A 27,951-nucleotide genomic window follows, 5' to 3' on the forward strand; every position below is an offset into this window, starting at 1 on the left:
AGTGACTCGGAGACCCCATTTGACAGATATGGGACCAGATGCACAAGGAGCTGTAAGATACCATATATATGAAGACATATTTATTAAAGAAAGAAATTAAAAGACATTCTGTATAGCCAAAAAAAATCCAGTTTAACTGCCTTAATACACTGAAACTTGTCTAACTCCATTTACTACTACTTCTAATAAGAGATCAAACAAAAAAGCTTGAAAATCAGTTTAAGGCAAAGCTTTGGGCGAGTAGGTGAGGGATTGATAATAAAGTATGTGAATGATGTTGAAATAAGATTTAAAAGAAAAAAAAAATTCATGGCACAGGGACTTTGTATGAAATTCTTGAGGGTAGTGCTGTTCATTGCAACACTTGTAGGATAGGAGTGCATTGCCTTCATTTAGTCTTTCATCCAGAAAAGCAGGACATCAAGGTGTAAATGAGCTGTGCATATGAACAAATCTATTCTTTATATATAGCTTTACCAATTATTAATGTGCAGCCACAGGCAGAGAAAAGTATGATATGACTTCTGCTTGGCAGTTATGAAAGACTCTGTGAACTATGAAAGATTAAATGTGAACTGCAACTGAACATGCAAGGGACACAGAGGCTACTTAAATAGACTTCAGAGATTAGTGAGTAAACCAAGCTCTATAAGGCCAGTCTAGTTTTGTTCAAATCTCCCATGTGTGCTGTTTAGGAGTATGTAAGCAAAATAACTTCTGGATCTTTTGGATCACTTTTAGAAGAGAAAACCAGCTATGTGTCTGGTGCCCAGTTCTGTGGTGGAGATTGTGTAATGGTTGGAATAGTTTATCTTGTTGTTCAGATTTTAAGTAGGCATCCAAGTGTTTCATTTTGCCTGATTGTGAATGAGTCCCAGGCAGAGTTAGATTGTCAATATGAGTTCCCTATGATAAGCTCTTTAAAAACTTTAATCTAACTTGAACAATGGAAAAAAAGCCTGAGTAGGAAAACCACATGCCATTGGGATAAAACAGTTGTGCATGAGTATTACTAGCTTTCTCAGGAGAACTTCAGCAGTCCTACAGAGTTGCGTCAGTTCTGAGTTACATGCCAACATCAAACTTTTACATTCTCAGAACAGTTTAATAATGTGAAAGTGCAGAGAGCTCCATTCTGCTGTTTAATCAAGTGGGATGCTAATGTATCTCCACTGTCATTATCAAAGTAACTGCATTTCACCTTGATGCCACTTAAGGCTTGGAGAACCCTAAGGCAAGGTGGTGGTCAAAGCTTGGACAGGATGAAGCACAGGAGTAAGCACTTGCAACAATTTCCAAGCCAATGCATTGATGGAGTCATTCCTTATAAGGAAAATTAATTTGTATATGACTGATACCTAACTTTCTAACCTGGCTCAACAGTGAGTGATCAGACTGCACGCAAAAAGCTATAGCAAATACTGGGTATAATGCTGATAAGCTGCCACAGCTGTTTGTAAACCTGCTGAGCATTTTTTTCACTGAAGACTTTTGGCCACCTTTGTAGTACTTCCTCCTTCTTTGGTCTAAAATTAGAGCCCAGACTAGAAGGGGAGCAGGGAGGAAATCAATACACTTTGCTGACAGTCAGTAGAGTTGCTTTTTTCCTTTTTTTAATTGAGGCAACTAAGAACTGGCTTCAAATGTTCTTGGCTTCCTCCTGCCTTTTATAAACTATGAGTTACGGTGGAATTATGTCTCCAGCTTTGTAGCACAAAGGATTAACGTACGTTTTAAACAGTACATAAAGCTGTCAGAGTGCAGCATAAGCTCATAACAGTTTGTCTTTGACCTACGGGCTCTCAGGTAGCTAGGGAACAGCTGGACTGAGACAACAGCAAAACTGTGCAGGGAGCTGATAGCCAAGTGGCAAACTCCATGTCACTGATTAAATATATTTTGTCTTTACAGGCCGGGTTTCCTTTTTCACCTCTGGATCAGAGAACCTTCATCGGGTAGAAAAGGTTCACTGGGGCACTCGCTATGCCGTCACCATCTCCTTTACGTGCAACCCAGACCATGGCATTGGGGATCCAGTCTTGATGTAATTCCTCTGGGGATGGAACATGAGGTCAAATGGAATGAGAGAAGCCCTGCAAAAGGAGAAGAAAAAGGGAGATAACTCTTACAACCTCACATTCAATTAGACTTTCCCAGCTGTATTAATATATTGCAATACACTTTGTTTTCACGTCCTTTTCCATAAATGTTGCAAATGGTGCCTTAAAGACCATCTAAAATTTGGCGTATTCTGAAAATGGTTTGTCTTCATGTCCTAAAGGAATAGGCTACAAAGAAGAGTTCCAGAGTAGGCTCTTTTTTTAAAATTTTTTTTTAATTCTTCAGTTTAAAAGATACAATCTTTTGGACCATGTCTTGATATGACTCCCCATGCTGCTGTTACCTCTTTATTTAGTCTCTTCAGTTACTAATGCAATGTAGAAAGTTTGACTTAAGTTAATAGAGCAAGATGAGTGTTATTCTTCTGAACATACCTTCTGTTGAGACAAATGTATTCTCCTTAGCATGGGCATTAGCGGGCAATACACATGTGGTTTGACTACTGGGACTTACTTGAACTTTTTTTATTGAATTACTACAGAGATATTTTCTGCTACGAACAGGGACTAGTTAATACAAAATCAGAAATACAATTCTCTGGCTGGCTAGAAAGCCTATTGCTTTTGAATTGCAAATGCTTTGTGCTAGGGAATGTCACTGCATTAGATACCTTTGATCAGAATGCAGCATTCCCAACTCATCTTGTTTTCTTTGGGTCTTAATGAAAATGATCAGTCTCCTGGCTGGAAGCCTGGTGTTAGGGTTATTAAGAGCTCTTTATGGAGATGGTTTGACCATGTAACCCTGTACATTAAGTAAATATTAAAAAGGAGAGCTGGGCAGAGGTATTCAGACAGTCCTCTGGATTCATCTGAGCATTCATCATTACCTAATTCCCAGGTAGGGCAGTGTGGTTTGGGAGGGGCACAGCTGAGAAAAAAACCCTAGTTTTATTGTGGTTTTCCGTCTGCCAGTTCTGGCTGCCTCCAACTCAATCCTGTGAACCCTGGCTTGCTGCTTGGAAGGCTGGGTAACAAAACTCCATGGACCAGTGGACTGTGCCATGTGGGGTCTGATGAGGGAAACTGGTGTCCACCTGTACTTTAAATTGATATGGTCTCAAGTTAGGGCTTTGTTGTAAAACACTTTGAAAATATCTATTTATTGGGCCTACATGAAATCTTAAGACCAAGTTGGAGGAAGCTTGGGTTTTTTGTTATTGTTGACACAACTGCGAATCTTATGTTGTGAAATACTGTGTTTTATCTTGTTCAAAACAATGTTTTATCTGCTTCAGAAAGTCTCAATAGCTCTTACTGGACTTCTCTTTCTCAGCTTAGTATGAAGACTTCTTTCTGTTAACTAGGACCATTAGTCTGTGGTGTCCTTGAATAATAAATTGCAAGGACTTAAGAGAAGAGGGGATGATTGCATTGCAGTACCGATAAAATAACATCTAAATGCATAATCTTGCCAATTACCTTACTTTCTTATTACAGTCAAAGATTTTTATGGGTTGGCGCATCAGTAAGTGAACGGTAGGAAAATAGAATTTGATTGAGGGGAAAAAAATTAGGAAGCAAACACGTTGATTTGTTTTACTAGTAGTCTATATAATTTGTGTGAAACACTTTGAAAATCTGGGAATGTGCTTTGATTTTTTTTTTTTTAATTTGTTTATTATGTATACAGTTTTTACTTTTTAGTCTACCCTTTTATGGAAATAATAAGTATTGGGGAGGATTACACCGAAAATCCATATAAATAGGAATGATGACAGGACACTTGGACTTGTTCTATTGTGATTGTTCTCATTTGGCACACCAGCGAGATTGGTCTTCTGTAATTTCATTTCTTTGTTCTCAAACTTGAAAAGGGCTTCCTTGTCCGTGCTAACAAGGAAGAATTGTTAAAATGGCTGGATGCTAGGAATAATAAAGTTAGTTGGGTTCCATATCTAAATACTTGTCTCAAAGCCTGTTAATTCCAAGACATTTGCATTACACCCAAGTTGTAAGTCTATGTGAAGGCAGACCAAGATCACCAGCAACTGCTTTACTGGCTTAAAACTTGATTCCTAACATCACCTTGAGATTTAAATGTATGGACTTTTCCACAAAGACACCTGATAGCCGTGGAATCTAAATATGAATGGACCTGTGTAGATTTAGGTTGGGATTCTCCAGGTTAAGGTCCTATGTTCCAAAATTCCTACTTCACTCTAAGTCCCATCACTGCTCTGCAACACTGTCATATAAATTGCTTTGCTGCTTTTTAAAAAGCGTTAGTTACTTGCATCTGTCATGCAGGCTTTGAGTTGCACTAAATGAAAATGCCACTTTCAGAGCTGCCCTCTGTAAAATACTGCTCTACAGGGTCATACTGGACCATGGGGGAAAGCTCAGCTAATCTCCTTTTGGATTTTCATCTTTTGAAGATCCTGTGTATTGTAGCATCTCCTGAACACAATGCATATCTTATGCTATGAATTGACTGTCATTCAGAAATAAAATCAAGTTGGTATTTGTGTTTTGGAGTTTTTAAGCTTCAGTAATGTGTTCAATATGATGACCAAACCTGTCAAATATAATTTGTGGAAAAACTTGTGCATGGTACCTAGTAAAAGAATTCTTCCTTTGAAAGAAGTATAATAATTCAGTATGCTGTATGTTTCAGTACTGACCAAGCTTCAATATCCAGACTACTAAAAGCAGTATCTAGATCTATGAAGAAATTAAATAGCAAATGAGGAAGTACAGTGCAATCTCAAAGATTCTGAACATAGCCTCCAGCAGGAAAACAGTAATTGCAGAAAGGCTGATGTTCCTGGGGCAGAAGGCAATCTGCAGAATTCAGTGATTATTAGAAATAAACTTGGCTTAATTTATTTTAGTCCACTTAAATACCCTGAATAACTTTTTATTAAGGGTATCTCTTCCCAGTTCTTGACAGATAATTCTGAATCTGAAATACAGTAATTAAAGTCTGTTCTCTTTCAGGTTCAGCCTGCCTGTTGCTACTGGGAAATGCAGTTCTCTTTCTTAGAACTCTTGATTATGCCAAGGACAGGATTTGCTCTGTTAAACTAGCATAAATCTGATGCCAAACTGCTGCAGACAAGTGCTCTTAATTGAACACATGGTGATGGCAGAATTTGGCTTGATGTTTCCCAGTTGTGTGAGAACCTTTGTAAAGAGCCCTTGTGGTTCGAAGAAAGTAAAGAAAGGTCAGTACGTGTTCAGTGTGAACTGGGGCTAAGTGCTGACATTAAATTTACAGCCTTGTACCTGAAAGCATACTTGTTATAAGTATTTGGGAATGTTGATTTGTATTTTGAAAGAAAAATATTTGTAAGGAAAGGTAAAGCCTGCCTGTGTGAAAAGTCCCAGGGTGAAATAGAAAATACATCAGGAGAGCAAGCCAGAGTTTGAATCCCTACTAAGAGACTGAGTGAAGCTTCCTGAGGACTTCTGTGAAATTGTACTACTTCTAAAACTATCTTTCCATTCAGAGGTTTTGGGGAATATCAGGAACTTTTGTAAAATTAACAGGTATGTGATCAGATTAGGTTTTCAGTGTAAACCTAGCTTTCAATCATTTAGCATGCATTTTATTTTGATTTTTTTATCTCCTATCACATGGTTCTAGGAACTCGGGGTGGACTTTTTGGCCTTTCTCATATATAAAATTTTCATTGTGTAAGCAGTTGTGGAATCATTGTGGTTTTTAATTCCCCAGAAATCAACTGAAGGTTTGGAAAAGGTACATTTATGTTGAGATTTTCCTGAATATGGATTGTCCAACTGAAATATTGTAAGCTCCATCTTAATGAACTTCAAGTCCAGAGATGTGTACCAGGATACTCTATTTACTTCAGTTTGGATTTATAGCAGAAATTTTGCTTCATGTTGTATTTATTTTTATTTATTAGATCAACAGGGTACTTTCTGAGGCTGTAGCACATAACGATGTGCACATTACAATAAAAGTGTAGCTGAAATGGCATTGATAATGACTATATTGTCAAGAAAATCTGGTTTTGTTGTTTCTTCAATTGCAATTCTTAGTACATTTGAATTTCTCCTTTATAGCTTTCCTTTCCCCAGTGAATAAAGATGGCTTTGTTTTTAATATAGAGTTCCTCACATTCCTTCTACATCCAGATACCCTTACACAGTGTTTACATGTGAATTAGATCTCTCTAACATGCTGATGTGTAGCTTTATGCAGTATTTCCGTCTTGCCTAAATTCTAGGAATAAAACCAGGAAATGTTGCTGGAGGTCAGGGCTCTTTGAGGAAAAAAACACATACAAGCAACCACCTTCCTCCTCTTCCCTCCCCCAAGAAAAAAAAAAAAAAAGAAAAAAAATTCCAACTCCTGTCTCTGGAGTCTCTTGTGCGGAAATCCAACCAAACATTCCAAGAGCAGCAGAAGAGTTATTTCCTTTCTGAACCACAGATGGTTCTGGCATGCATCGATCATCTTACCCTCGTTCAGAAAGGCAGGCTTCTCAGGAAATCTGGCTAAGAGAGCCCTTGTAAAGTGGTGTCTATTGCTCCTTGTAAAATACTGTGAAGAACTATAGCATACTTTTGCCTTGTCTGTGTTTTTGTAAACCTTCTTAGGAAGCTGAAGGCGAACTTTCATGTTTACTGAAACCTGCCAGTCAATTCTTTCTTAATGATCATCAGTTTATCCCTAAAGTATCTGTGTAGGCACTCTTTATCTTCCATATGAGTGTTGGTGGCTTGTACTAAAGCTTTTCAGGATGGACTGTCCAAGGAAAATAACTCTGTCCTATTTCCAAACTGCACATCTTTCTTTGATGCTGTCCATCACTTCCCCTCAAATCACTTATTTAATCTCTCAATTCTGTCCCAGCATACTTAAGCTTTTACCTGTAGCATATATTGAAGAGGGTATATAAGCTCAGGCCGTTATTTATTCATAGACTGGCTTGCTAGAACTGAAAAGGAACTAGCTTTTTCCCTATAACATTTTTAGTCCATGCAGTACATTAATCTTTAAGAAGAATTTCTAAAGGTACTGGAACTGTCAAGTGTTGCTCAATTTTGAGATTTTTTTTCATTCTTCAGCATTCATTTTTTCAAATACTCTCTTATTTGTCTTCCATTACAGGCATTGTCCATACTTGAAACAACACGCTTTATTTCAGAGATACTTATTTCTATCTTGCTGTTTTCCTATATAGCTGAAATAATGACAAGGTAGGGATCAATGTTGCCTGCTGTTGAGCATTCTTGTCTTTCATGGTAACTTGTGGACAGTGAGTACTGAATTTTGAAACAGATACTAGAGAAATTTTTGTTTGTTTGTTTTTTGCTGTTCTTTGGCAGTGACTGTTTTGCATTAAGGAACTGCTGGTAGAGCTGCTCCTTTGTGAACTCTCATTGACTCTAACGGGATGCTATGCATGCAGATCAGACTGCAGGATCACAACAAGAAATGCCTTGCTTGGATAGTTCTTATTGTGAAATCAATAAAGGAGCCTAGAGGTACCATCTCCTTTATCTTTGTAACCTTTAGATGCATCCAAACAAAGCAAAAACCTCAAAATATCTAGGTTTACTGCTGGATAATCCTGAGGCTGTCCACAGAGTCTGGACTGGTTGAATCTGTGAGCTGCCAGGTCAGATATATGGTTAATAACGAACTTCACTGAGTTCCCCACCCGAGACTTCAAGTTGAAGGCTCAGTGGTATGGAAATACAGAAGGAGCATATGCCTGAAACCATAGTGCCTCTTTTTGAAGGAAATATTTTATTTGTAGAGAGAAGCTGAGATTTATGGAGCATTCATGTTACTTGTTTCTGGAAACTCCTTTTTAGAGACATCCAGTGCTCAGAGAGCTCATTTTAGAAATGGATTTCCTTCCTGTTTTTTTGTTAACAACAACAACAACAAGAAGCCAACTACGTTACTGAGGTATGATTCTTCTGGACAGACACCTTGAGAATTTTTCTTTCTCATTCCTCAGTTTATATAATTATATTAAGCCATTTATGTAGATGCCTGGACACCTTGCTCCTGACTCTGCAGAAAAAAATCTTGATATTTTCTTTTAAGACTGCTTTTTGCTGCGTGGGTAAGGTCTCTGGGTGGATTCATGCCTTGGAGGTGACGCCCTCAGCATATTAACTTGCCAGGCAGACCATTAAATCTGGGGGGAATAAACAACGGCAGATCCTAATGGAGTCATTTTGCACACATTGGCTCAGGATGGTGGTTTCTTCCATTCCCTCTAGCAGGCAAATGTTTTTATTTCTGATTTCTGTTACTGAAGAGGAAACATGTTCTGGGAGTTCTCTGTGCATATTAGGGTTTTAAGTGTGATTCATTGAATAACCCCATAAAAAGAAGGCCATGTTTTACCGGGTGATTCAAAACTTAAAGGCTGCCGTGAAACCAGACAAACGCTAAGCCCATTTAGTCCTTGCACTTCTCAACACAAAAGTAGTGAGAAAAGGGATCTTGCACTTGGATTATTTCTACTTCACTATAACATAAATGTGTTTCTTCTCATTTGTTTCTTTATTTTAATGGGAGCCAGAAATTCATTGGGAAGGCATTGCTTTCCACAGGGAGGAATATGATCAAAATACATTGTTGTTTACTAGTATGAAAGAAGAGATACAACGAAAGTAAGTCAAGCAGAGGGGTAAGTTAAATTTAAGATGGTGTTAGGCAGAGAGCAGCTATGGGAGATTTTCCCACACTGAAATGTCCGTATCAATGTTGAACTGATGTTTCACACCCCTTTTCAGTCTGCTTTATTGTTTCATTAGAAGATCAGACAAACAACTGGAAACTGCAAGCTTTCAGCCAGAAAAGCTCTTGGCGTTAAAACCCTTCATAAAACTTTCAATGGGATCTCTTCCACAATACCATTTACTTAAGCTGTTTCTCCTATCCGTATTCTGTTTGAATTAATAGTGTATGTTGAGTATGCCAAAAATAAGTCATGCTGCATCCATCTATTTAAAAAATGATTAAATTAGCCTTTCTTCTGCACTTATCTTGTGTATCAACTGGGACTTTTTTAGGTAATGGTGTCCACCACGTATAGCATCTGTTTATTGTACCTTTTCTGGTACTAGGCAGAATTTAGACTTCTAAATAGGAAATAATGCCAGAAGAAATTAAGACCGAATTCATAAATATACAAAAGTATACAGAAATTTTCCCCTTGGAAAAAAACCAAAAAGGTTTCAAATGTGGGGGTTTTGGAACCATAAGAAAGAACAAAGTTTTACTAATTTTGTAACCCGTTACTTGAGGTGTAGGGAATATGCACCTGCTCCTTGGTACTCTCCATTGAACTTCTACTCTGCTTCTTCATGCTTGCACAGTATCTTGAAATCTAGTCCTCTCCCATCTCATTTTCCCTCTCTAGTTACACACACATTGTGTTGGAGATCTCCGTCCCTTCAGACCACATGCAGGCAGGAAGAATCTCACTTCTCTGCCTCAGCACAGGCACAAATGAATGCACGTGGATTTCTCAGGAAGGCTGTTCTCATCTTGAAGAGTGCCCAGCTGAAAGCACACAGCTCAGGAGGTGGTGAAGGCACTCACTCATGTAACATTTCTTCCTGCAAAGAGCCTTGAAGTCTTCCATCTTCACAGCTGACTGCCTGCTACCTTTGAGCCTTGGCATTTTCATCTCAACAACTGGAACTTGAGACCTCTTGACTTTGTTTTCTAAATGCTTTTAGCACCTCCAGATGGCTTGTGAGTCAGTGAATTCCAGCATGCTGCAAAAATTATCACTTTCAATACAAGGTAAACACGTTTCAACTCTGTAGCTAAGATTTTTATCTAGGCTTTTGTACTGGTTTTATGTGGCAAGGTTTTGGTAGCGGGGGGGGGGTTACAGGGGTGGCTCCTGTAAGAAGCTGCTGGAAGCTTCCCCTGTGTTCGAGAGCGAGCCCATACCAGCCGGCTCTAAGACGGACCCGCCGCCGGCCAAGGCCGAGCCAATCAGTGATAGTGGTAACGCCTCTGTGATAACATTTTTAAGAAGGAAAAAAAGTTGGGACGGGGAGAAAATAGCCACCGGAGAGAGGAGTGAGAACATGTAAGAGAAACAAGCCTGCGGACACCAAGGTCAGTGCAGAAGGAGGGGGAGGAGATGCTCCAGGCGCCGGAGCGAAGATTCCCCTGCAGCCCGTGGTGAAGACCCTGGTGAGGCAGGCTGTCCCCCGACAGCCCATGGAGGTCCACGGTGGGGCAGATATCCACCTGCAGCCCGTGGAGGACCCCACGCCGGAGCAGGTGGGTTCCCGAAGGAGGCTGTGACCCCGTGGGAACCCTGCGCTGGAGCAGGTTCCTGGCAGGACCTGCGGATCTGTGGAGAGAGGAGCCCACGGAGCAGGGTTTCTGGCAGGACTTGTGACCCCGTGGGGGACCCACGCTGGAGCAGCGTGCTCCTGAAGGACTGCACACCGTGGAAAGGACCCATGCTGGAGCAGTTCGTGAAGAACTGCAGCCTGTGGGAATGGCCCACGTTGGAGAAAGTTCGTGGAGGACTGTCTCCCGTGGGTGGGACCCCACGCTGGAGCAGGGGAAGAGTGTGATGAGCCCTCGCCCTGAGGAGGTGAAGCGGCAGAAAATAACATGTGATGACCGTAAACCCCATCCCTGTCCCCCTTGTGCCGCTGGGGGGGCTTGGTGGAGAAATCCGGGAGTGAAGTTGTGCCCGGGAAGAAGGGAGGGGTGGAGGGAAGGTGTTCTGAGATTTCGTTTTATTTCTCATTTACCTTACTCTGGCTGATTTGTAATAAATTGAGCTAATTTTCCCTAAGCTGAGTCTGTTTCGCCCGTGATGGTAATTAGTGAATGATCTCTCCTGTCCTTATCTCGACCCGCAAGATTTTTTGTTATATTTTTCTCTTCCCTGTCCAGCTGAGGATGGGGGAGTGATAGAACGGCTTTGGTGGGCACCTGGCGTCCAGCCAGGGTCAACCCATCACAGCTTTGCAGCAGGCCATTAAAACCTGTCCTCTTCCTAATCCTTCTCCTTAAATTAAATACTTCAGCCATAAAGCATGCATGGAAGAGCAGTAATCAAAAGCCTTTCCATAGCTGAATTCTACAGGGAGATACTTTTGAGATGTTCAGGTCTAAATTAATTATTCTGTTCTCTGGTCAGGCCAGCTTTGTGATTTCCAGGATCCCGAGCGAGGCCGAAGTGAAGGTGTTTGACAGTAGCTGTGCTGTTCACCTGACTCCCCTGGAGTGGTCGGTGTAATAGGACTGTAATTGTGTGTACACTTAAAAGGGCTTAGGTGTTAAAGTTACAAACATATCGGGTCATAAGGAACAGTAGTATCCTCTAACTAGATCATTTGACAGAACTGAAAAAAAACCAGAAAGCTTTGAGCCTTAAAGCCTTGTTTTTAACAAATGGAGTGACTTAAGTGGATCAATTAACTTAAAAAGTAAATGTCATTGTCTGCCTCTCCCCTGCCCATCAGCTGAACAGGGTTATTGAACCTTAGTTATATTTCCTTCTAGCTGTGGACAAACATGCAGTGGATGGACGTGCAGCAGGGGAGAAGACTCAGCTTGGTTATTAACCTGCCTCCTGAGGCTGCAGTCACTACTTGCTCTAGGCACCCATAGCTACTTCCTAAGCACTAGTGAGGGGCTTGTTTGTGGTATGGAAAAGACAAAGGTGGGAATAGGACCGGGATATTGCAAAATCTTTTAAATTAAAAAGATTTTAGTTCTGTAATAGTGATGGCATGTTTGCTGAATGCATTCCGAGTAGTCCGCTACACTAGACTGTATCACTTAGGTGACAAGTATTTTCCAGTTGTGTTCAAGGCCCTGAAAGGTGAGGACAGCACGTATACATCTGAGCCAGCTTTATTCATGTAGCATGCCAGTAGTTCAGGTTTGTATCAGTGTGACAAGTAAAATCTGTTTCCAAATTAGCTGCCTTGAAATTGAGAAATATTATTTTGTCGGGATGAATGCAGGTGTGGAAAGAATGCTTGACTTCATGAGCTTATCTAATCCCAGTCTCCTTCAAAAGGATACTAAAGTAAGTTCTTAGAGATAATAGCCAAGTATGCTTCCTAACCACATGGGGATTTACCATTCCTAAACAGCTAAAAAGCTGAAACTAATCTGAAATATGAAAACTCCATAAAACCGAGGATTTTGCAACAGTAGTGTGTTGCAACTAAAAGCCAACCTCTGTATTTGGGCACAGGCTTAAACCAGCCCTCAGCAGGAATTTTTACAAGTGATTCAGGTGAAGATTGCTAGTCCTCTGTATTTCTGCAAAATAAGTTTAAGACTGTTGTTATGGTACCCGAGTTAACTGCACAGGCTTTTTCTAGCCTTAATTTTCCTTACAGACTGCTCCTGTTCACGTTGGATCACTGGGGTGGTGCCACCAGCCTGCAGGCATCTCCCGTACCCCGATGTAGCTCCCCAGCAGCAAGGGTGTCAGCTCAGCTGCACGCTTCTCCTTTCAGGAGACAGTTACTCTAAACAGCAGAGATGGTGTTTATCCTCAGGGCCAGGACTCCATCAATTTGTCCAGCTTATGTTGGGAAGAGGCAGTAAAACCAATGCTTACAAGAATTCTGACTGCACGTGCTCCCACGTAGGAAGCCAAGAAAACCCTTGTGTCCCTTGGCCCCTCACAAGGTGGGTGGTAGAGACCACCCCAGGAGAAGGTTCAGGGTATGGTGGGGGCTGGATGGTTGGCTCTGGCTGTCAAATCCAAAATGCAGTCAGCAGCTGCGATGGGGAGGACACATCTGCCAGATCTGGAGACTCTAAGGAGGTGGTGGCAGCAGAAAAGACTCTGTGGGGGAAATGGGAGATAATATTTGGGCTCTTTTGTGGGACTCGGCAAGATGTTACAGCTGATGGGAAGGGTGAGACCTGCTGCTGCTGAAGAGGTGCTGAGAAGGAGCAAATGCTAAATCCGGGTAATGGCGAGCGCTGAACAGCAAAGTCTAACATCCCAAATGACACTTGATGGGGATTGATACCACGCGGGTACACGTGATGGGGAAAGGTAAGACTAACTGATGGCCCAGGGACTTCAGCAGAGTGTGGGATCCCTTCACAAGAAGAGACAAATAGTTTTTCACAGACATCTCAGTATTGAGAGTTGAGATCCGTTTGCAGCAGCACTTCTCCAGCCATCCTTTGTTGGCAGGACTCTATAGCTGTTGACTTTTTGTAGTTTCTTGGGTACCACTAAGGAAAGGAGGCTGACAGGAGGGGCAGAAAATTCATGCTGCCCTGGTGTGCTACAGAATGATGCTATGACAGGGACACTTAGCAGGAAGAAAAGATCCTGACAGCATTGCTATCATCCTTTTCCCAGCACAGTACCTTTAAAATCCAGCAGAAAACTTAGGGGAATGGAATCAGCGTGTGGCTGCCTCAGTGGCATACATCCGCAGAAACCCGAGAGATGCTTAGCGGGAAGTGCCAGAAAGCACAAAGGCAAGACTGAATGATTAAAACAGTTCTTTCTTTTTTTTTGTTGTTTCCTTAATTTAAGGCTCCTCTGGAGCTTGATAAGCTAATTTGCAGAAATGTTTTGCATAAAGCCTTACTTTAAAGTAGGATGTCTCAGGAAGAATAGTTAGAAAAACTTTAGTTAAGGAACCACTTTGATTAAATACCACCTCCTTGGTATTTAGCTCAGCCATGCCGTGGTCTTTCTAAAAATCACTGCCTGGGAGTGGAAGTGGCCCCAAATACACAAATGTTAACCCTCCAGGGCATAATATATGTAGTGCTGATGAAACTAAGGTGGGGAATGAAGCAAAGTCACTTGTCTGATTTAAGGCAGCTACTTTATTGATGTACTGTTTAATTATTTTGCTAAAGTAGATGTCTCGGCCTTATTAATTTAGAAGAAATTACTAACTGAAGAGAAAACACTAATTCTAGCCCATATGTTAACTTCATTCTTTTTCCTTGGGGGCAGGGAGAGAATATACCGTAATGCTTCTCTACTTGAAGTCACAGGATCTCTTGAAGAGCTGCCTTATGCCTTGTCCTCTTATGGAAAAAAAAAAAAAAGGAATATTTAAAATCAATCAGATCCCACCGGGCACTTCCTCATCTGAGCAGCCCAGACTCAGAATGGATGAGCTTCATTAATTTGGAGCAGTTTGGCACAATATTCAATTAAGGACCTAGTGGAGTACTTGACTAGTTATCATTCCAGATCATTTGTTCTGCCTGTTTGAGAGTTACAACCCTCAACAGGTTTGGATTCCATTTCATTCAACAATTTTGTAACCACGGGTAACTGCAGAAATGACGTGGCTCCATGGTGCTGCAAGGAGGCTGTCAAGTTTGTCAGATTTTAAAATAAACCTGCTTTGATGGCTTTTCTGTTTTGCAGAATTTACCTTGCAGAGTTTGCTCTGAAAAACCCATTTAAAAATTGTTTTCCTTTTTTGCAGCATTTAAACTAAAAGCAAAATACATTAAGTTCATGGATGCCTTTGTAAAAGACCGGTATGTCTCCAGACGTACAAGATCTGGCATATTCTAATCTCTTTTCCCTGAAAGAAAAAAAAAGTTCACTTTGTTCTGAAGCATACTGTGAAGGATGAGGTTCAGTACGGACTCTTCCTCCTCTTTATTTTGTGTGTACTACAGACAGGATCAGAGGAGTTGCTAGCTCTTGGAGGCTCGAAACATTTTTCACTTTGGAAGTGCAAAGGGGGTAAATCTGCCTGTGGTCAGCAAGGGTTTCAAGGCTTTGTTTTTTCTTTTTTCTCCTTTCCGAACATCTGCAGTTGACTTCCATGCTGGGAGGAGGGTACGTTTTTCACTAGCATGTGCCAGCTGACAGCTAAATCCCACAGGCATATCTACAGTGGTAGTTATACCTGACCGATACTGTGCATAAAGAATATCGTGTTAAATTAATCCAAGACAAAGGATAAAAGCCCGAAGTGAAATAATTGTTTTAAATCTGTTCACTAATTGTTTAAAATTAAGTTGTACTCATCTTGAGTCAAATGCTATCTCCCATTTAAGTCCTACCCTCAAAACTCTCCCAAAAAGTCCTCAAATAAAATCCTTTCAGTTACAAGCCTGCTGAATTCTCATACAGATAGTTGACAGTCTTGGTGCAACAGTAGAGATGACAATAAGCTTTAAATGCTTTTTTGTCTTGAACACTGCCTTGCAGACTCCCCACACCCCCTGGAAGTTAGTCTAGGCTCCAGAAAGCATCCTCTGGGTGATAAACGTGCTTCCTAAGCCTTAAATTATCATAAACCTTAAACAGAAGAAACATGCCCAGCAACTGCGTTAGATCAGCAGTACCAGAAAAATGACAAAGGCTCTAAGCTTTTCTCCTGCTCGCACTTACTGGGCTTTATTAAACAGTCATACTTAGCCATTCTCTTTGCAATGTCTTTTCTTCATCGGATGAGAATTTGATCCCCAAAGTGCCTGAGTGCTTACAGGTGAGTTGTTTCTTATTAAACACCTCACTGGAGACTGACGGCAGCTTCGGGGAGATCTTAATGCCCATGACAAACGTGGGAGGGTCAGAGCTAGTAGGGACTAAGGACCAAACCTGTGACACCGCAAGGCGAAGAGCAAGTGCCATCTTGATGACTGGAGTCAAAGACTAGAGAGAAAGTGTTCCTGCTTTCCCCTGGTAGTGTGGGTAAGCAAAGGTTTTCAAATCCAGGGAAGGTAAGCACTGCTTTGGAAGGCTAAATTTAGCAGTGATTAAACGAGCTCTTAATTAACCAAATATTCCCCCTGCTTGCCTTTCCAAATTATTCAATAACTAAACAATTATAATGAGCTCAGCAAGTAATTACTATCCATTCCAGGCACTGCCCTCGCCAACGGCAGCCTTCGAAACCACCAGCTGTTCATGTGCCGGCTGGGAAATGAAGTCCATGAAGTGTGAGTCAAATGAAAACTGAACAGGAAAAAACTCCCACAGGTTCAGAGCCAACGTAAGGAAAACTGCTCCCCTCTGCTGAGTCTGTAAGTGTGTAGTCCCTTCCAGACTGAAGATCCATCATAAAAATTATTAATGTGGATCGAAGCTGCAGTACTATGTTTTCGTGGGTGCTCTGGCAAAGATACAAAGGTTCCTGATGGTTATTCTGCCTTGAAAGGCTTTGCAAAGCCTCCCCGGGAGCTAATGTGCATCTCTAGAGAGGGAAGCTACAGCCTTACTCACCAATCAGAAAGAAGAAAACAGAAGGTAAAGCCCAAATCATCTGAGAACACAAGTCTTAGAGGTATTTGTAGTTGCAGCAGGGTAAACGAAGTCGGATGGTGAATTCGGCCATTTACTGGTCTGAGTGATATTTAAACAAGAACAAGCTCAAGTGCATTGAAGCTTTTCCCCCATTATTTTTAAAAGCGATTTGAAGATGTCATTTCACGAGCACTTCTTTTCACGGCCCATCAGTTGTATTGGTTTAGCTGCCTGGGCGTGAATGGTGAATCTGCTTGGGACAAGAATAATTATTTTTGGCTTGATTGGGGGGGGAAAAAAAAAAAATCAAACAACCCTACAAATTAAAACAGCTTAATCCTTTAAAACCACAAGCCTGCAAAAAACAGATGTACCAGCCCAAGTGAGGGGACAGAGGAGGTTTAAGATGGAGCAACAGTAAAGGAAACCCTTGTCAAATTATGCTCCTAGCTATGCAGATGTAACTTCTCTAATGTAGTTGAAGGATTTGCTTATAGCAGTCACACTTGTAGAAACATGCCTGCTTTCTGATTAGGTTGTGGAAATCAGCAGAGACTTCTGCCTTCTCTGCGGGCAACCTGAAACAACAGATTTGAAATTCAAGAGGTATGAAATTTCCCCAAAGGCTTTGTTACAGAATCTGACAGTGGTGGTTTTAGCTATGGAGCAAAGCGAGGGTGGAAGCAGAGTCCCTGGGAGAGGGTGCAACTTGTTGCTGAGAAGGAAGTGTAACGCAAAGAAAGGACAGAACATGCAGAAACAGAAAAAAAAAAAAAAAAGCATAACATTAAAATAAGAGCACCAAAGACAGCAACATGCTAAAACCAAGCGCATTTCTACTGCACAATAAGCTAAACAGTCACGTTTGATCCATGATCTTTCCGCAAAAGCTCTCTTCAATGTGGGCAGGAGATTCCGTCTATGGAGAATGATGGGAATGCACAGTCATTAGGCAGGTCCTGGGATGAAGCCTGTAATTATACATAGACCCTCCACAGACTGAGTCTGAAACACACGCCTCGGCGCTCTTGGAGATAAACATTTACTGAAGAATGTGACAGAAGACAAAAAATGCCTATTAAGATGCTGCTTTGATGCTTTTTTTTTTGAGATCTAAGCTAACGAGCTCGTGCCAGCGAGCTTCCCTTTCTTACTATGCCCTGATGCTCTCGGAGTGGCAGAGACATCCCGCTCCCGTTGCTCCAGGCTGCCTCTGTAACTTCTTTCCCTGCACCGCGAGGGCGTAGTGCTTGTAGCGGAGTTCGGAGACTCCCATACTGGGTTTGCTTGCGAGCCCAGTAAACAGGGCAAGAAGAGAGGAGGACTTGCAAGGAAGTCAAGCTGGGTCTTGGCTGCGTCTCGAAGGGGGCATGTGGCTGTCAGATCGAGCACTGGTTCTGCACTGAGATCCTGACAGGAGGTGAGATTTCAAGAAACTGTAAGTCTCCGGCAGGCGCCAGTGCCTGGACAGGTGCTTGAGCCCCCTCGGGGTGCCCATCTCTTCTCCGTCCTATTTTCACACCAGGTATAAAGTCTTATTATTAGAGGTAGCATGAAGCTGATGTAGTATTGCCTTCCTAAGCCTCCTCTCAGCCTAAAGCAATTTGTCTGTGCTCTCATTCAAATTAATGAGTAATTCAGTGTGCCACATTAACGATTTCACTCTTGCATTCTGGAGGCAGCGTAGCTGTCGGAGCCTTTCTCCCCACGCCCGAGGACCCTCTCGTCCTGCTTCCACGGGGCCCCTCTGGGGCTGTGAACATGAGGACTTGAATTGGGGGACACACAAACAGTTTCCCAAGGCTGTGAAGTTACAGATTTACAGGGTTTTTTTGTCTTTTATTGGACTAAACCCAAGACTTCTTACAAGTTTTTTCTTCTCAGTAACAGAGAGAGATACTGAATACCAAGGGCACGCAGTGCCTGCTGAAGAATATATTAACTTATGATTGATGGAGGTAAAAGACCAAGTGATGCTCCAGCTCTGTCCCCATCCCTCCGCTGTGTTCCACTCCCACCCCCCGCTTTAAGCCAGATCTGCAAGGAGCTTTTCTCCTAACACTGGGCACTGTAGGCTGTGGAGCTTCACTTTCTCATCCTGCCTAAGAGAACCTGCTGCAAAGACAGAGGCGGTGCTTTGAAGCTTGAGAGGTGTTTGCCATAATAAACTTGCCTTTGTATTCAAAGAAACAAACAAATGAAAACAGCTGAGCAAAGTTACTCAGTTGCTACTTCCTCTGCTTCTGTTGTTGGGAATTAATTGTGCTGTGCCTCAGGCAGGCAGAAGTTCCTCGACAGATTTAATCATTCTAAAAAGATGCCAACACCAAAATGACAGGGAAGCTCTGCTGTGTTTAGCAATCAGTGATGAGTGTTAGGGATAACTCTTTCTACTCAGCCTCCTCTGCACCCAGATCCTGCCGTTGGAGCAGGCTGCAGCACAGGCTTTGCCTGGGAGCAATGCGCTGCCTTTACCTTCACTGACCCCAGTGCTCCCAACCCATAACGTGGGGAAGAAGAGGCTGCCAGGAGGTAAAGAAGAGATTTTGCTTCTCTACTATGTCTCCTGCTATTGTTTCTCACCCAAGGAGGGGCTTTAGAGAGGGTATTGATGCACTGAAATGATGATGCTTTTATCAAAAGACTCATTTCAGCCGTGTTCCCAGCGAAGCCAGCCGAGCACAGCTGCCATTGCTGTGGGCTACATGATCATCTTCACCGACTGGCTGCTGTAATCAAAAATGGTGGAGTTTTGGTACACAAACACTTCCTCTGTTCGAGCATTAATAGCTAACCTGAACCCTAAGTTATCCCTACAAGGAGACCTTTTCACTTCCGTACGTAGCACCTCTCACCAAGGATCTCAAAACATTTCACGCACATCAGTGACATTTTAAAGCACTTGTGCCGATGATGGAAATAGCATTGCTGTTTTCTAGGCAGTTAATGAACAGCGGCACAAGAATAAGCGACTTCCCCGAGGTCACAGTGCAAGTCAGTGGTGATTTTCTACGAGAAGCCAGGACTTGTGACCTCGCCCCATTTAAGTTAATCTTTCTCTTCAGCTCTGATGGTGAGTGCTGCCTCAATAGGCATCTCCGACATCAAAACCCTTGTAAATCTCTTCTGGATTTTATTAGCTATCTTGCTCTAAAGCCTGCCTGGGTTACTTATCAACAGCACTAGTGCTTTTGGGATGAATGGCCTGTGAGTCCCCACCAGCAGATGATGTGAAGGAAGATAAATATATACACTTGAGTGGGATTAGATAACCGCTGCCGCCACGAGGCATGATGCAGGCGGGTGCTGCAGACTCCCTGTGTAGTCAGTCCTGCTATCGCTCCTTAATCTGAACACTGCCCAGGGGCAGAAAGCTGCTTTCAAAATGTGGTGGCTAGAGGTAACTAGGGCTCCAGCTGATTTTATAATAATGTCGTTCCTGTAAAATATTCCCTTCTACAGTGTTAAATGAAAGAAAAAACAAATATTACAAAGAAAAAGCAGAAACTCAATTTATACCTGTGGGATTACTGGGGTTTTGAGTAGTGTGATGCTGGGAGCTGGCCCTCAGCCCATGCTCCCCAAAGGGAGGATGCTGCAGGAGCTCAGCACAGAACCTGGTACTGCCTACTGCCGTGCGCAGCTTGTCTGGTGGGACCTGCATGTCCCTGAAAGTTTAGATGTCCTCCTCTACATGTGTCTTCAAGAGTGCCGCTGTCTCTCACCTTTTCAGCATTGCTACATTACAGTTAATTTACCTTCTCCATCCTTCCAGATTTTTGACCAATAAGTTCAATGCAGCCTGAAAACTGCTATGTAGTGCCTTTTCCTGGGAGGCTTCTTGGAAGAGCCAGCCTTGTGGTTCTCAAATGTCAAGCTGATATTTAAAAAAAAAAAAAAAAAAGGCACAGAAGTGTCATGAATTTGATGGACGTCCCTGGTGAGGTTTCCAGGAGTGCATATATAAAGTGGTAACTCTCTCCAAAAGGCTGTGTTTATGGACCCACCACATTTAGCTTCAGGAATCTCCCTTGCTTTGTTTGGATGAAATCGTGTTTGGTTTGAGTTAAGAATTCAGGAGCTGAATTCAATATCCTAACGGGAATGCACAAGGAAAGGCTAACAATATCTCAGAGAGACACTGGCCTAAACAAGCTGAAACAAACTTAGCAGATTTTACTTCTCCAGCATTAGCACCGCTTTGGTTTTAGAACTGTATCCTCTGCCAAGCACGGCTGATATTGCTGGATGGTTTGATTTTGCACAAGCTTATTTACTACTTTCTCTCCAGATATCTTGATGGAGGGGTTTGGGTAGGATCTTCTGCAATGTTGAAGTTCAGCCTTCTCTAATAAATTCAACAAATGCCTCTTACTTCTTCACTGTATTTCTCACTGTAGAAGCATTCCTAGTGTTTACAAAAATGTTTCATTTAAATTATAACTGGAAAGAACCAGAAAAGTAGAGCCCAACTGCCAGAAGAATTCTTCAGGATTCATTTCTCCCTTTCCTCTTTTCATTGTCCCTTTCTTGGGCGGGGAAGAAAAGGAAGATGTTGCAGCAATGTTGCTTTGGTATATCCCATTGGGAACTTTTTCTTTGGGGACAAGATGGCTCTAGTTGGGACCACAGATCACAAAGCTCAGTTTTGACCATTTGAAACCTGCTAAGATGAAGTTAGTCTCCCCCAAAAGTGATAGACACCACAGTAGAAACTCGGTGTGGGCAGAAAGCTGGATTCCTGAGCAGAAATCTTGATAATTTAAAAAAAAATCTTAATATATATCCCATTTAGGGTTTTAATATATCTCAATAATTTCTTTCAGTGTTGGGTGTCTGACAGAAGCTTGTTGCATCCTAGAGGTTTGGCCAAGCGAGCCGGCAGTGAACTCCTCCGTCTGCTTTCACAAAACTCAACCTGGGCCATCCAACCCCCCGATACTTTGCTACCAACTGACGCATCCTTTCTCTCTGCTGTGTTTTAGATACATTCCCAAACAAGGGCAAAAAAGCTTGTATAATGATAATAACAATAAGTTTAAAGGGTACTTACATCCTGTGAAGCTGCAACTACTATTTTGAAGACAAAGCAATATATTTCTTAGAAGCCACAGCAATTAACTCCACGTCTCTCCTATTCCCCAGAAAAACTTCAAACCAACAGCAACAACCAATATTATAAGGCAAAAAAACCCCAGCTAGGCTAAACTGTAGTTAGTCACTGGCTCTGGGTGTTTCTGTGGGTGCTGGCAGCGAGGATGCTGTGCAAAATGACAGGAATAAAGTTAGTCTGGGTTCGGCATAGAAAGAAATGTGGGAGGGGAAAGTTAGCACTTGGAAGCAGGCTTTCTCTTCACAACAGGCTTTTCCCCTTCAGAAGTGTAGTAACATTATACTTTAAAGAAATTAAATGCTATTATATAGGCAGGTTGTGCCCTGATTCTGTGCAACCACTACATTTTAAAGCCTAAAATAAAAAGCCAATTTTCTTCCCCAAGACCTCAGGATGGAAGATTGCTGCTGCCACCGGAGGGACTCACAAATACGACGATAGGAGCTGAGCATCCCCAAACTGGCCAGATTTCCTGGTGAGGATGTCTGACTTTCAGGGGCTGCCTTTTAGGATTTCTCAGGTGCTCCGTTATCTGCTCCCAAGGCTTGAGGGCTGGGTTCGGACAGGAGGTTTGTGCACTTTCTCTTCTCATTGTGCTGATGGGGGAACAGATTATGAACTTAACCATCCTGCCTGTTCTCCTCAGTTAATGCAACTGGGCAGCAGGCGGTGCATTTTGTAGCATGCAAGGTAGAAAATGCTCATAAAATCACCTCTATTGCACTGGCTTCCTTGTTATTCAATCACACACTCTGCACCAAAAATGACTACTAAAATAGGAGTTAAAAAGTTAATGATTTGCTCACATTCATGATTAAATTGTGACATGGGGCTTTTGAGCATTTATTGCAAATTTGGTTTAGAAAAGTAGAGAGAAAGATGATTAAAAAAATGTGTGACTGAAGGCAAAGTCTGCAAAAATTCAGTAAGGTTCAAATGGATTCTCCTGTGTCTGGTGAAAACAACCATTCTTACTTGTCCCACAAAGGACTGCTGTTTTCTCTTTGCAAGTCAAAGTGGAAAAATTGCCATTGCTGCAGCAGCTAGATACTACCTTAGATTAAAGCAAGGAAAAAGGACTCGGGATGAAACTGCATATCTTTCACAGTCTGGGTTGATTTTTTTTTTTTTTTCAGTCATAAAAACATAAACTCTAAGGGGTGTTGGACAAGATTTTCTAGTGATTAAACTATTCTTTCTTGTAAAGCATGTATGGAGTTCTGCAGTGACAACCTCTGGCTCAGCAAGAAAAATGCTGTTGCCTTTCCTAAAATTCCCATTTTGCTGGAGAACTAGCTGTGTCACTAAACCTGCAGCAAAATTTCATTTATAATAAAAACCCCAAAACATTAAGAACCACAGGATTACAATGATTTGGGTATGAGAAGTGATCCCAGAGTACACATTGCTTGCCTTCTTGGAACGTAGGAGAATAGCCAAAGTAAAATTGTTTTCAAGGAAATCACCACATTTTGCTCAGGTACAGCCCGACTGACTTTCCTGTTGTTACTTCAGCCCTGGCCTGAGATGCTTCAGATTTACCATAAGTGACAAGATATGCAGAGTTTGCAAAGTCCCATCATCCAGATTCTGTTTATGTGTTGCCTCTCACTTCCTCTCAACTTTCATATGCTTTTGTAGCCTCTGTGGTTGTGGAAACAAGATGTGGTTTTAATCTCACGATTTTGCGAGTCCTGACTCATTCTTTTCAGTGTTGAGGACAGGTAATACCTCTCCCTCACACAGGAAACAGCCTGAGCTGCTTTAGAGCAGTTTTGCGTGGCCTGCACACAGGCAGATGTGCTTATAAATACCGAGATCCTACCAAATCCAAACCAACACCCTCCCCAAAATACTCCGGGTGAGCTGCATGCAAAGGTACCCCTTATGGGTAACTTAAAGGTTGTGTCAGCCCCAGACAGGACTCTCTGCTATAGACAGGCAGCAGCAATCACCTTCCAAAGATAACTACCAATTTGGTTTTGTTGCTAAAGGAAGATACATGAAGACTGCGTCCCATTTCCAAAACACGAGCACACCCAGAAGAGTCAAGGATTGCCCAATCACAGACAAGAGGAACTCGGTTAAAACATCTGCTCTTGCGGGTATTTATGAAGTGGGTCAAACCTTCTGACTTTTGGCAGTTTAACTGGTCCGATGGGACAATAACAGGGATGTTGTTGATGTAATTCATCTTTTAAATGGAGCTCTGATCCCCGGGAGTACAAGAGGCTCCCGAGGAGTTGTGTTTGCAAAGGTCTGCTCCATGTCGTGCCTCCTGCGCTGCTGAATAGCCGTCATTCATCACACACAACGGCATCTTCTGATTGCTGGCCAGTTTTCCTTGTTACACAGGCTCTCCTCTGCCCCAATGACATGCTTTGTGGGCATCATCAAATTTACTGGTTCTCTTGCTAGAGTAACCTCGTACAGGTTTGTCAGAGCCTGATGGGAGAGAGGAGTAGCACTGGGATGGGACCAAGCTGAAGCACATACTGGTTGAAAAACCTGATGAGTGACAAATTTCCAATATTTTGCCTTTCATCTGGATGCTCCTCCATCAACCCTTTGATGTTTAATGCTCTGACGATGTGGCACAGAAAGCACATCCCCTATGCACCGTTTGTGATGCTGAGCAGAATAGCAGAATCCCTTCTGGGGACTGACAGGGCATCTCGGGAAGCATAGCCCAAATCCAACCCTTCTGTGTGCTCGTCCCCATACTAGGTTACAAGTGGAGATCTTATCTGCTCTGCATTTTCATCCCTTTTTTCCTAGGCATGAGTCCTTTTCAGCTTCCCCTTCATTAATAACTATGTTTTTAGACTGTTTGGCTTTAGATGTTTTAATGTGTGGTTTTTTAAAGCAGAAAGTGTATTCCCTAATACTCTTTTTGACACCTATACAGCTCTTCCATCATCTGCTTCCCCTTACATACCTGTTAATAGATATACACTGTACCTTGCAACTATTTCGTACATCGTAATCATCCATCCTATAGCAGCCTTGTAAAGCTGTGGTGGGTAAGTGGCCTTCCAAGGACCTTCTCCTCAGGCCAAGCAATGGAAATCAAGACACAACAGCACTGTGTCGCATCAGGATCCAAATCAGGGTGGGTTTTTCTTTCTGTAGCCATAAGAAATTTTTTTTTTTTCCTCAGAGGTGGGCAAATGGCATGTTCAACCCCTGGAAGGGGTGCAGCCATGCTTGGCTCTGCCAGGATATCCGTCTGGCCATACCGCTATGCTCCTGAGAGCAGGACGGCACAGCACACCTCGCAGATGACGCACGTACTCCAACCTTCCCACACCGCCTTTTGAATTAAGTCTTATCTTTGTTATTCTTCTATGGGAGTGACTTCCAGCCTCGGAAATGGGAAGCAAAGGAAAAGTAACAATGACTTCAGAATGAATAATTAAAAAATGAATTAGTTCCTGAAAAGTTGTTCCTAAAAACTGTTGAAGACCGCTCTCCCTGCCAATTCCCAACATGAACTGTGTGTTAGTCCCCCTATTTCACAAGGAAATGTGCACCATTAGGTCTATTTACACTGCCCAGCTTGGTAGCCTTCACAATACTGGAGCATGACAAAGTGGTCATCAGCATTTCAAAGACAGTTCTGCAGTTAAAATCAATACAAGCAATTCTAAGGTGAGTTTCTTATTTCCCTCTCCCTGAAAAGCACCCCAATAACTGCATCTATAAGAAGAATGCCCAACTCTCGGCACAGGAACGTGCTTCCCTGGTCTTCATCCAACATGTGCCCTGAAGGGTTTATTTTTCCGCTGTTAGTTAAGTGCATAAAAGCCAGCATGTTGCTGTGCTGTGTTCTCTGCTCCCAGTCCTTGGCTGGGGTGTCGACACTTCGTGTCTCTGCTTTAGCACAAACATACCCTAAGGTTTGGCATGTGACATAAGAGGATCACCCAAGGACACGGGAACCCAGTAACACTGCAGGGCTGGAGTGGGACTCCCCTCGAGCAGATGGGGGTTGGAGTATGCCATAAGGAAGTGGAAATGACTGTTCCTTAAGCAACTGCCTGCTCTTTCAGAAGTCCCTGGGCATCAATAGCTGCTGACAATAGTTTATACAACTTGTATCGTGCTTTACTTATCCCCAGAGTCTGTCCCAGAACAGGAAAGAGGAATATTGAACCCAACTTCATGCCCACGTACATGAGCTCTTCAGAGAACAGCTCGGAACGACAGCCTCTCTCCTGGTAAATACACCCCCCTGAGCTGGGTGAAGAGACCATGCGAGGGGAAACCTGATGATGGTCCATTTTTTTTAACAGCATTCATTGTATAAACTGGGGTTTTACAGTTGTTTAGGTGCTTACAGGCATCTCTACTGTCTGTGGTGAAGGTTTACTATGAGACGCTAGGTGGGGAGAAAATGAGCAGAATACATTGAGGCAAAATGCTTTTGATTACATGTCATGAATAAATTTGTCCCTTTTATGATGAGTCTCATGATACAGGATTCAGTCATTTTTCTTAGAGCCTTAGGTCTTTGAGTGATAGGATTATAAAGCATTTTTCTTTCTTTCCAAGGTAAATTCTCAGTTTTTCAAGCCCTGTTGACTGTTGAGAAAGGGACCAGCTTTAAAAAAAATAGTCAGTGGCAAACTCGAATCACCTTAGGTAGAACCCTTAAAAAATTACACGCTTTTTTTAGATAATCCTGTGGTTTCTGACAGCTTACCTTGTGGTTTTTGAATGCTTGGAGTTCGAAGTGCTGCTGCAATGAATTTTAAAATAGAGACTTTAAGCTTGATGAAACCGTAGTGCACTCTAATGTAACAGGAAATAGGAAAAGGGGCTTAAAGGTCTCCTTACACGCTCTAGAAACGAAACAGACAATGGTAACATATAGGGCAAACCCAAGGCTGGCAGCTGAATTAAGCAATACCAGGGCAATCTCAGACTTTTGCAGATCTGACCCAGCTGTAGCCTGAAGATAGCACTGAGAAACCATACAGGAGAAACAGTGCAGAGCTGGAGCTGGGCAAAACTCAGCAAAGTGTGAAAAGAGTTTGTGGCTGAACCGAACAAAGTATCCACCTCATCTTCCGCACCCCAAACCCTGAAGGATTTGTCCCGCACGGCTGCTGGCTCCCGGCAGGACCCTCCTGACAGCCCTAAGCCAGAGGGAAATTCAGACGCACCTCCTAGTGCTTGGGTTCACGCAACTTCTTGCCCCTAACTAGAGTGACCGCCAGAAATCAGTTTTTAGGACCCTTCAGGGCTAAGGGCTCCCAAAGCCCTACCTTGGCCAGACGCTCTGCTGGTCCTGGTGTCTCCGGAGCGCTTCCTCTTCCTCACTTGTCCTTCAGCGTGGCCATGCCCACGGCCTCCGAGCTGTAGTCATACTGGTTGCTGGAGGACGTGGACCGTCCCCAGGAGCACTGCAGGTTGGAGCCCCTCTTGCGAAAGGACGATGTGAACCTGTAGAAGTTGCGGTGCCTGTTGCGCAGGTATTCCCGGTAGTTTTTGGTGAGCAGGGTGTAGAGGAAGGGGTTGATGCAGCTGTTGCTGTAGGTCAGGCAGGTCACCAGGTAGTTAATGCACTTTTGGGTTTGGGTGGTGAGCTGCAGGGAGCTGCTGTAGAGTCGCACCAGCTGCCAGATCCAAAACGGCAGGAAGCAGGCCCAGAAGACCAGCACGATGCTGAAAATCATGATGAGGACCTTCTGCCGGGGGGACCTCTTGCTCTTCTCCTTGTGGGGGGGGTTCCTCTGGGACTCCAGGTAGGTCCTGGCCAGGCGCGTGTAGAGGAAGCCGATGATGATTCCCGGGGCCATGATGCTGGTGCTGAAGAGCACCGTCAGGTAGGTCCGGTAGGCATCCACGCTCCAGGTGGGCGCGCACATCCTCTTCACCTTGCCCTCCGCCTTGCCCCCCTCGGTCAGGGTGACCATCAGCATCATGGGCAGGGTAAGGAGCAGCGAGACCGACCAGACGGCCCCCGCCGTCACCTTCCGGTAGCCGCGCGACCGCTTCAGGGTGTCCAAGGGCCGGGTGACGGCCAGGTAGCGCTCGGTGCACATGAGGGTGAGGGTGAAGATGCTGGCGTGCATGGTGAGCAGGTCCAGGCTGAGCAGGATGCGGCACCCCAGGTCCCCGAAGTACCAGTCCTGGGCCAGGTAGGTGCAGACGATGAAGGGGATGGTGGAGAGGTAGAGCAGGTCTGCCAGGGCCAGGCTGACGATGGAGCTGTACATGGGGGCCGCGCAGCGCGCCGAGTGGCACATCACCACCAGCGTGTACACGTTGCCCACCACCCCGGCCACGTACATCACCGACAGCACCGTCCCGAAGGCCGACGGGATGAGCAGGGGGCCTCCCCCGGGGGGACCGCCGCCGCCCCCCTCCGCCCCCGCCGCCGAAGCGTTGCCCCCCGCCGCCGCCGTCCCGTTGGGCTCCATGGGCGGCGGCGGCGGCCCCGCAGCCTCGCACCGGCCCCGCAGCTCCCGGCCCCGCCGGCGGCCGCTCCGCCCCCCGCGGGAGGCAGGGCGGTACCGGGCTG

General features: G+C 43.5%; 2 protein-coding genes across 2 annotated transcripts in view; one reads left to right on the forward strand and one right to left on the reverse strand.

Moving 5' to 3' along the window:
• Positions 1-4,760, forward strand: part of OGFOD3 (2-oxoglutarate and iron dependent oxygenase domain containing 3) — a 47,577-nt gene extending 42,817 nt beyond the window's left edge. The window contains exon 9 of the mRNA XM_069798934.1: positions 1,912-4,760. Within this exon, the coding sequence (XP_069655035.1) occupies positions 1,912-2,048 (137 nt within the window). The 3' untranslated portion in view covers positions 2,049-4,760. The remainder of the gene's footprint in view (positions 1-1,911) is intronic.
• On the reverse strand, positions 54-27,901 carry LOC138688139 (urotensin-2 receptor-like). The gene is made up of 2 exons (XM_069798933.1): positions 26,693-27,901; positions 54-2,093 (listed from the first exon to the last, which is right to left on the reverse strand). The coding sequence occupies exon 1, from the start codon at positions 27,848-27,850 to the stop codon at positions 26,744-26,746; it is 1,107 nt and encodes a 368-aa protein (XP_069655034.1). The 5' UTR covers positions 27,851-27,901; the 3' UTR covers positions 54-2,093; positions 26,693-26,743.
• Between the last annotated feature and the right edge of the window lie 50 nt (positions 27,902-27,951).

Source organism: Haliaeetus albicilla, chromosome 12, assembly GCF_947461875.1.
Source record: "Haliaeetus albicilla chromosome 12, bHalAlb1.1, whole genome shotgun sequence".
Taxonomy (NCBI): domain Eukaryota; kingdom Metazoa; phylum Chordata; class Aves; order Accipitriformes; family Accipitridae; genus Haliaeetus; species Haliaeetus albicilla.